Source organism: Acartia tonsa, chromosome 7 (genome assembly GCF_053477335.1).
Source record: "Acartia tonsa isolate MP-2025a chromosome 7, ASM5347733v1, whole genome shotgun sequence".
NCBI classification, from domain to species: Eukaryota; Metazoa; Arthropoda; class Copepoda; order Calanoida; family Acartiidae; genus Acartia; species Acartia tonsa.
In genome coordinates this window covers 15723228-15733883 of record NC_137266.1, presented here as the reverse complement: position 1 = coordinate 15733883, position 10656 = coordinate 15723228, and the positions used below count along the sequence as shown (strand labels likewise).

Genomic DNA, 10656 nt, shown 5'->3' with positions numbered 1-10656 from the left:
ACTAAAGGAAAGCATTTGATAAATATAGGCGAGTACACCTTTAAATTAAAAAAAGAAGGTTAATCTATCTTGGGAGGGTGCTGGTATTCTTCCTTAAAATAGCTACAAACCTTTCCACAACCTACACTTGACACAGGAGAATCATATAAGTTAAGCGGTTAGCAAGATCCTTCGGTTCATATAGACTTTTTTTCAAAATATTGGTCTCTTGTAAAACTACGCAAACTACATACAAAGAGAAATGCAACTCTTTTTGTGTTGATACCAATATATTTAAACTGATAAGCTACATAAAACTTTATATAAATAAAGGCAATAAATTACATGTATATCACTACAAGAAATAGACTACAAAAATTATTCAAGATCATAAAATAGTATCTGCAATTCAACAAAAGTAAAGTTTTTAAACTTAGATTTTTATTATAAATATAAATCATAAACTTTAAAATATTTTAAAAATAAAAGGCAATAATAAAATAACAAATAAAATATTAAAACTATAAGATTGTAAATATTAGCGTCTTTTTTTTTTGATAGTTAAAATTGAAGCAAAAGTCATAATCCGCATTTTTAGAAGAAAAAAAAAGTTTGAAAATTTTAGGATAAAATCTTCGAAATTACAGCTGGCGGACATTCTGGCAGTTTAGATGTCGGGAGAATCCTCCTTTGCCTCTGCATGGGGGTCAGGCAGCTTCTCATAGGTGGGGGGAACTCCCCAGATATCCTTAGCGTACTCCGAGATTGTCCTGAAAAAAAAAGAAAAAAAAATTATAAAAAAGAAAAGGGGGTTAGGACAATGAACGTTAAAGTAATACTCCACCATTCCTACATTAATTTTACATTGAAAGCATAATTTTTTTTTTTTGGGGGGGGGGTATTAGAAGGGCTATACATTGATGTACAAAGATTATCAGATTTATACCGTTATTAGATTAAAATTAACGGTTAAAAAGTTTGAACACTACTTTGAAACAAATCAATTAATATTCAATACTCAAAATTTTGAGCCAACGAATACGATAAGTGGTTAAAGAACTTCTAGTACCAGCGTAATTTACATCCCAATGTCCTGTCCCTTTTAGATCAGAACCCTTTCTAACTTTTTCAAGAATCTACCTGTCAGAGCTGAACTTGCCACTGCTGGCAATGTTATGGATGGCCATCTTGGTCCAGAGTGCTGTGTTCTCATAGGTCTTGCTCACCATATCCTGGGTGTTGATGTAGGCGGTGTAGTCAGCAAGGGTCAGGAATCTATAACAAAAAGAAGTTAAACAAAACATTTACGTAAATGAAAAAAACCTTATTTTGATATACATATTGCTCTAAAAATTGTGTATTTATTGAAATTATGAGAAGCCTCTCCTAACCCATCTAGTTTTTTTTTGTTTAATACTTTAGATCAAGTTAGGTTAGGTTTTATTGTTCACTGGATAGTCAAACTGGGTAAACCGCAGGGTTATGGTTACCATAAAGAAATAGGTACCTACCCCCTTACATCGTTTTTTCAAAACATAAGGAAATTGGTTATCATTGATCACCAGGGCACTTTGTATGAAAACACTAATTAACTATACCTGTCATGATAAAGCAAGTTATCAACAATGTTCTTGAAGGTGTCCTTGTCACCGTGGGAGAAAAATCCATTCTTGATCATATCAATAACCTAAAATACAAAATTAATAAGATCTCTGTAACGGCTGTATAAGTATAAAACTATATATTTAGGATGGAAAAGGTATTGGAAGAAAAATAGATATTACCTATCTAAAGTAAAGTGGACTAAGCTATCATTAGACAGACACTTAAATGTTAGCTTAACTGCTAAAATTTCTAAAGCAAAATATTACATCATCAAATAAATTAAGTAATGTATTGAAACTAATACATGTAAGATATTAAATATCAACTTATTAGAAAATGGTATTAGAATAATAATGCAAGTATAAGGTTGATCAAACAAGTAAAATGAATAGAAAATAAATATAGAGGCAGATAAAATGGTCATCATTACTTATAAGAAACAGCTCAAATAACAAAATGTTTTTGGATTAAATCAGTTTTGGGTTACATATCTACGTTTAATAAAGCTTTTCTCTGTCCTCTGTTTTCTCTGTCCTATACATAGATACTAGCAGCTACTCCCCTAGAGGCCTCTAGTGGCACTTTAAATATTTGGTTTTTTAAAATATATAATCTATGTTGTTTTCAAGTTTATGACCTATGCGGGACCCATGAGAAGCTACCCTGTTAAGGAGAGCCCAATCGTTTCAGCGGTTAGCGAGATTCTTCGGTACGGACAAACAGACAGACAAACAAACAAACAAACAGACATCCTGTTACATTATTATAAGGATTACAAAAGCCAAAATACAAAGGATACTGTGAGTACAAATATAAATGTTTAAATATAATCTTAAAATGTTCTCAACCAAATATGGTGTGCTGTCAATTCCACAAATTGTTTTACAATAACAATCCTGTTATATAAAGCAGTAAGTATTTTTTTTCTTAAGCTTAAGATCTCAATAACTACTTACCCAATTAGGTTCTCTATTTGAAGTAAGCTTTATATAGGTCCTATGGTGATTCTAGGATATTCTATTTTCAGATTTAAATCTTAGGATGATTTGAAGCTATTTTTCTACACCCTCTGTCCCTTTGATTACAGAGCCACTAGATGCTATGGGCGTAGCTGCTAGTATTTCATAGCCGAAAACTCCCGTTTCTGCTTCACATTACTACAACCCCCCTTCTTATTCTGAGCTGGATCTTTAAATCATTTTAGTGGTGAGCCAGATCGGGGTGCGCCGAATTTTAGCCAATCACAGCGCGGCATTTCATGAAATTCTGTGCCCTCATTGGTGAAAAGTTGGCTCACCCCGATCTGGCTCACCAATAAAATGATTTAGAGATCTAGCTCGGATAAAAAACATAATTCTAGCCCCTGTGAGGGACCTAATCCCTAAGATTTACTATCCTTGCTCTACCTAAACTTTACTTTTCCTAGTATGTCTAAACTAACCAACAAATAAATATTTTTGCCCAAGAAGTTAGTTTTTGAATTTAATGCGAGGAAATCATGATTCTAAAGGGTGAAGACTATGGCCGTTAAAGAGATGTACATTCCCAATGATAATACACAAAATTACACCTTCTGTAGATTACAATTTGTGGTTGAAACGTTTGAACACTCAAACTAATGAGCCAACCAATCAAAATTCACTATAGTCCCCAAAGTTGTTAAGAGAATAAGAAAATATTATTGTGAAACTTTGGGGACTAGTGTAACAGCCAACTGTCTCCTATCTCACTGATAGGAAACAGTAATCTGCTAAAAATTGTAATTTCAGCAAATTATCATACATAAAAATGCAGAATTGATAGAACACCAGCAAATATTCATTTGTGCAGTATCAAATATAAAATATTCAAGTGGACAAAAGCAAACTATGCGCCTATGTATTTTAAGGTGTGGACTCAAAACAGCATGGTTTTTAAATTTCATGAAACTAAATTTCACTAAATAATGCATGAAAGGAGGGAACAAGTTTTATAATTGGCTTTTATTGAATTTTAATTGGTTGGTTCCAAACTAGTAGTGGCCAATTTTACTAATAATAATCACCAGAAGGTATCATTTTGTTTATTTATCATTGGGAATGTATATTAATTTACCCTCTAATGTCTTATCCCTTTAATTTTATTGACATGACATACAATTGGCAAACAACAATTTTTAATTTACCACAGTATTTGAATTTAAACAAATTCAAAGGACCTTGTGTCATAAAATTTCGTATCTCAGTCAAATGAACATTGTATTTGAGTATAGTTAAATATTATCCATACTATATATAGTTACGTAAGAGAAGTAAAATATTTTAAAATTAATTTTATGGAATGCTTGACCATTCTCGTTTCAAAAGTTTTTATATTACGTAGGTACACATACTTTTAAGAATAGTTTTTTCACTTTAATTTTAACTACATATTCATCGGAATTGAGATATCATAAATTAATAGGTACAATGGCAAGAAATTGTAGATACCTACTAAAAAAATTTAATTTTAGTTACAAATAAAAAAAACGGAAGGTATTTTTATAAAATGCGGGGAATAATGCACTTAGTTTAAAAATATACCTTATTTTTCTATCAAAGTTTGCATTTTTGTGTTATTGCCGTTAATAGTTTTGTAGATGTAACACAAGTAATATTTTTTACCTGTTTGAGCTCAGCATTCTCCTTGTAGTATAGAGTTCCATCATAACCCTTAGCATGGAGGTGATCCACATCATCAACAGTCATACCAAAGATAAAGATGTTGTCCATGCCCATCTCCTCAGCCATCTAAACATTAGAATTTAATATATCATGTGGCATAGTCAGGAATAATTGAATTAGGCACTTCCTCTCAAAGTGACTCTTGAGTACTGAAACTCCACAACTTATTGAAAAAACATTTGAATCTAAGGGGGATGGGGGGTTCTTATGTCTAACCCCTTGCAGTGCTTAACCCGACCCCTACGGAGTTTTAACCCTGCGGGATACTCAAAACCTAGTATAACCTAACATAACCTAAAACAATAAATGAAAAAGTACCCCTCCTTATTTTGAATTGATTTTTAAAAACAAGTATGGATCCAGTTACTCTAGAACAGGCTGACGCGGTCCCTTTCGATTGGGACCACCACGGTGAAATATGCTATGGGACCGCATGGGGCAAGCGTCAGCGAATGGGGCAAGCATCAAAGAAAAAGATAAAAAATGCCACAGATTGGGAAACAAACAGTTAACATGCCTAGACAACAACATTGACATAGTCAAGAACCCAAGGCGTCAGCCTGTACCAGTGCAAAACTGGGGTCTAAGCTTAGTAAAACCTGAAAATATTTACAAAGTAATAATCATTATAATGAAGAAAACATTAATGTATTTACAAAGTAATAATCATTGGAATGAAGAAAACAGGAATATATTTACAAAGTAATAATCATTGAAAAAATTTACAATTTCTTGGAACCCCACCCCACTTTGAGGGGCTGTGGCCGAAAAAAATCACATCAGGGGGGGTCAATTTTTTTACATCCCCAAAACCGGCATTGCCAGCCGGTTTCAGGGATATCCTGGTCAGGCCTGTCGGCCTGCCGGTTCGGCCGTGGCCGGCCGGCAAAGTACGGCCGAAAATGGCGTTTTTTGACGGTTTTCAGCCGATTTTGACCCAGGCCACTTTGGACGGCCGTCCCGGCCAGGGTAATTGGGGGAAAAAAATTGTGCAAAATAGCAATGAAGGCCCATGGCCCATAGAATCCAGGGATATGTGTCCCAAGTCGGTCGGCCGACCGGCCTGGCCGCAAAGGCCCGCCGAAAATCCGCAAAAACAGCGTTTTTTGACGATTTTCGCGACCTTTGACGGCCGCTGCCGGCCAAACGGCCGGGCCGACCGCCTCCGGCCGCACATCTGCTGAACCGGCTTGGGATAAACTACAAAAAAGTTGGAATACACGTGGCTGCGCCACGCACACACACCGCGCTACGCGCGAAAAACACGTCAAAAAATGGCCATTTTTTGGATGCGCCAACTTTGCCGCCAATTTAGGGCCGGAAGGAGGCCGGCAATTGCCTCCGGCAACACTAAATGATAGTTAGAGCCGGCCATTGTGGTTCCATAGGTACCTTTGGATTTTTCCTAGCCCCTCTGGGAGGCCCACAGGGGCTAATACGGCAGGCCTGGTAAAAAATTTTTTGACATGCTCTAACTTTTCCGCCATTTGGGGGAAAATGTTGGGGCATGATTTTTCGCGACCCCATCGGGCCATATTTTCAGGGTTTCAAAGGAAATTAATGTAACTTGAAAAACCTGCGCGTTATTAACGATCAAAAAACGAGAGGATAATTTGAACGAAAATGACTTTTTGACCTTTTTTTCCGCAATTTTCAACTTTGCGCGCGCGCTGCGCGCGCGTTTTTGCTCCGATTTTCAAAATTCCAATTGTCCTAGGTCCTCCCGGCATTCAAGAATCCACAGCAATTTTCCTTTTCAAAATCGGACTCTGTCACCCCATATGACCCCCGCTGTTCAACTGCCGACCCCCCATTTTTGACCCCCTTCACAAAAATTTTTTTTTTCCTTGAACTTCATGTGATCAGGATCTTGGTAAAATTATTTCATTTCATTCCATATTTCACCATCATCTAGAAGTTGTTATTTCGTCCTATTTTGTTCGGACGACACGGTGAAATATGCTGATACAGGCTGATGCCTTGGGACCGGGTGGGGCAAGCGTCAGGGAATGGGGCAAGCGTAGGATAAAATAGGATAAGGAATAGGATAAAATGCAACAGAAACAGAAAACAAAAGGAAAAAGAGAAAGGAATAGGATAAAATGCAACAGAAACAGAAAACAAACAGTTACAGGCAAAGGCATCAGCATTGGCTTAGTCAACAACCCAAGGCGTCAGCCTGTACCAGTGCAAAAACAGGGTCTAACCATAAAAAAAAAACATGAAAAGATTTACAAAGTAATAATCATTAAAATCAAAAAAAAAAACATGAATGCATTTACAAAGTAATAATCATTAAAATCAAGAAAAAACATGAATGCATTTACAAAGTAATAATCATTGGAATGAAGAAAACAGGAATATATTTACAAAGTTATAATCATTACAGAAAAGTTACAATTTCTTGAAACCTCACCCCACTTTGAGGGGCTGTGGCCGAAAATTTTCACATCAGGGGGGGGTCAATTTTTTTACACCCCCAAAACCGGCATTGCCAGCCGGTGTCACGGATGTGCCGGTCAGGCCTGTCGGCCTGCCGGTTCGGCCGTGGCCGGCCGTCAAAGTACGGCCGAAAACGGCGTTTTTAGACGGCCTTTGGCCGATTTTGACCCAGGCCACTTTGAACGGCCGTCCCGGCCAGGATATGTGGGGGAAAAAAATTGTGCAAAATAGCAATGAAGGCCCATGGCCCATAGAATCCAGGGATATGTGTCCCAAGCCGGTCGGCCGACCGGCCTAGCCGCACCGGCCCGCCGAAAATCCGCAAAAACAGCGATTTTCGACGATTTTCGCGACCTTTGACGGCCGCTGCCGGCCAAACGGCCGGGCCGACCGCCTCCGGCCGCACATCTGCTGAACCGGCTTGGGATGGACTACAAAAAAGTTGGAATACACGTGGCTGCGCCACAAACACACGCCGCGCTACGCGCGAAAAACACGTCAAAAAATGGCCATTTTTTGGATGCGCTAACTTTGCCGCCAATTTAAGGCCGGAAGACGGCCGGCAATTGCCTCCGGCAACACTAAATGATAGTTAGAGCCGGCCATTGTGGTTCTGTAGGTACCTTCAGATTTTTTCTCCCCCTCCCGGGAGGCCCACAGTGGCCAATACGCCAGGCCTGGTAAAAAAAATTTTGAAGTGCTCTAACTTTTCCGCCAATAGGGGGAAAATGTTGGGGCATGATTTTTCGCGACCCCCCCGAGCCATATTTTCAGGGTTTTCAAGGAAATAAATGTAACTTGAAAAACCTGCGCGTTATTAACGATCAAAAAATCAACATCTATTTTGAGGGAAATGGAATTTTTTACCTTTTTTCCCGCAATTTTCAACTTTGCGCGCGCGCTGCACGCGCGTTTTTGCTCCGATCTTCAAAATTCCAATTGTCTCTGTTCCGGACGGCATTCAAGAATCCATAGCAATTTTCCTTTTCAAAATCGGCCTCCGGCCGCCCCCCTGCGGGTGGGGGTGAGACCGCCGGACCCCCCATTTTGACCCCCTATACAAAAATTTTTTTTTTTCCTTGAACTTCACCTGATCCTATCTTGGTAAAATTATTCCATTTCATTCCATATTTCACCATAATCTAGAAAAGTACGCCGTCCTATTTTGTTCGGACGACACGGTGAAATATCCCTGATACAGGCTGATGCCTTGGGACCGGGTGGGGCAAGCGTCAGGGAATGGGGCAAGCGTCAAAGAGAAAGGAAAAAGAGAAAGGAAAAAGAGAAAGGAAAAAGAGAAAGGAATAAAGAGAAAGGAATAGGATAAAATGCAACAGAAACAGAAAACAAACAGTTACAGGCAAAGGCATCAGCATTGGCTTAGTCAACAACCCAAGGCGTCAGCCTGTACCAGTGCAAAAACAGGGTCTAACCATGAAAAAAAAACATGAAAAGATTTACAAAGTAATAATCATTAAAATCAAAAAAAAAACATGAATGTATTTACAAAGTAATAATCATTAAAATCAAGAAGACATGAATGCATTTACAAAGTAATAATCATTGAAATCAAGAAAACAGGAATATATTTACAAAGTAATAATCATTACAGAAAATTTACAATTTCTTGAAACCCCACCCCACTTTGAGGGGCTGTGGCCGAAAAAAATCACATCAGGGGGGGGTCAATTTTTTTACATCCCCAAAACCGGCATTGCCAGCCGGTTTCACGGATGTGCCGGTCAGGCCTGTCGGCCTGCCGGTTCGGCCGTGGCCGGCCGTCAAAGTACGGCCGAAAACGGCGTTTTTTGACGGCCTTTGGCCGATTTTGACCCAGGTCACTTTGAACGGCCGTCCCGGCCAGGATATGTGGGGGAAAAAAATTGTGCAAAATAGCAATGAAGGCCCATGGCCCATAGAATCCAGGGATATGTGTCCCAAGTTGGTCGGCCGACCGGCCTGGCCGCACCAGCCCGCCGAAAATCCGCAAAATCAGCGTTTTTTGACGATTTTCGCGACCTTTGACGGCCGCTGCCGGCCAAACGGCCGGGCCGACCGCCTCCGGCCGCACATCTGCTGAACTGGCTTGGGATGGACTACAAAAAAGTTGGAATACACGTGGCTGCGCCACAAACACACGCCGCGCTACGCGCGAAAAACACGTCAAAAAATGGCCATTTTTTGGATGCACTAACTTTGCCGCCAATTTAGGGCCGGAAGACGGCCGGCAATTGCCTCCGGCAACACTAAATGATAGTTAGAGCCGGCCATTGTGGTTCTGTAGGTACCTTTAGATTTTTTCTCCCCCTACCGGGAGGCCCACAGTGGCCAATACGCCAGGCCTCCTAAAAAATTTTTTGAAGTGCTCTAACTTTTCCGCCAATGGGGGGAAAATGTTGGGTCATGATTTTTTGTGATCTACCCGAGCCATATTTTCAGGGTTTCCAAGGAATTATCTCCAACTTGAAAAACCTGCGCGTTATTAACGATCAAAAAATCAACGTCTATTTGGGGGGATTTGTCACATGGGAGGTTCAGAAACCTTATTTTTCAACTTTGCGCGCGCGCTGCGCGCGCGTTTTTGGTCCGATCTTCAAAATTCCAATTGTCTCTGTTCCGGACGGCATTCAAGAATCCATAGCAATTTTCCTTTTCAAAATCGGCCTTCGGCCGCCACCCTGCGGGTGGGGGTGAGACCGCCGGACCCCCCATTTTGACCCCCTATACAAAAATTTTTTTTTTTCCTTGAACTTCACCTGATCCTATCTTGGTAAAATTATTCCATTTCATTCCATATTTCACCATAATCTAGAAAAGTAGGCCGTCCTATTTTGTTCGGACGACACGGTGAAATATCCCTGATACAGGCTGATGCCTTGGGACCGGGTGGGGCAAGCGTCAGGGAATGGGGCAAGCGTCAAAGAGAAAGGAAAAAGAGAAAGGAAAAAGAGAAAGGAAAAAGAGAAAGGAATAGGATAAAATGCAACAGAAACAGAAAACAAACAGTTACAGGCAAAGGCATCAGCATTGGCTTAGTCAACAACCCAAGGCGTCAGCCTGTACCAGTGCAAAAACAGGGTCTAACCATAAAAAAAAAACATGAAAAGATTTACAAAGTAATAATCATTAAAATAAAAAAAAATCATGTATGCATTTACAAAGTAGTAATAATCATTAAAATCAAGAAGACATGAATGCATTTACAAAGTAATAATCATTGGAATGAAGAAAACATGAATGCATTTACAAAGTAATAATCATCACAGAAAATTTACAATGTCTTGAAACCCCACCCCACTTTGAGGGGCTGTGGCCGAAAATTTTCACATCAGGGGGGGGTCAATTTTTTTACATCCCCAAAACCGGCATTGCCAGCCGGTTTCACGGATGTGCCGGTCAGGCCTGTCGGCCTGCCGGTTCGGCCGTGGCCGGCCGTCAAAGTACGGCCGAAAACGGCGTTTTTTGACGGCCTTTGGCCGATTTTGACCCAGGTCACTTTGAACGGCCGTCCCGGCCAGGATATGTGGGGGAAAAAAATTGTGCAAAATAGCAATGAAGGCCCATGGCCCATAGAATCCAGGGATATGTGTCCCAAGTCGGTCGGCCGACCGGCCTGGCCGTACCGGCCCGCCGAAAATCCGCAAAAACAGCGATTTTTGACGATTTTCGCGACCTTTGACGGCCGCTGCCGGCCAAACGGCCGGGCCGACCGCCCTCGGCCGCACATCTGCTGAACCGGCTTGGGATGGACTACAAAAAAGTTGGAATACACGTGGCTGCGCCACAAACACACGCCGCGCTACGCGCAAAAAACACGTCAAAAAATGGTCATTTTTTGGATGCGCCAACTTTGCCGCCAATTTAGGGCCGGAAGGCGGCCGGCAATTGCCTCCGGCAACACTAAATGATAGTTAGAGCCGGCCATTGT

At 40.4% G+C, this 10656-nt stretch overlaps 1 protein-coding gene across 4 annotated transcripts in view; it reads right to left on the bottom strand.

Moving 5' to 3' along the window:
- Positions 1-250: 250 nt before the first annotated feature.
- Positions 251-10656, bottom strand: part of Glyp (glycogen phosphorylase) — a 148892-nt gene continuing 138486 nt past the window's right edge. For all 4 annotated transcript variants that reach the window (XM_080167704.1, XM_080167703.1, XM_080167706.1 and 1 more), the window contains exons 24-27: positions 4227-4352; positions 1578-1666; positions 1120-1254; positions 251-749 (exon numbers count right to left, since the gene is read on the bottom strand). In XM_080167704.1, coding sequence (XP_080023830.1) covers positions 647-749; positions 1120-1254; positions 1578-1666; positions 4227-4352 — 453 coding nt within the window. In that variant the 3' untranslated portion in view covers positions 251-646. The remainder of the gene's footprint in view (positions 750-1119; positions 1255-1577; positions 1667-4226; positions 4353-10656) is intronic.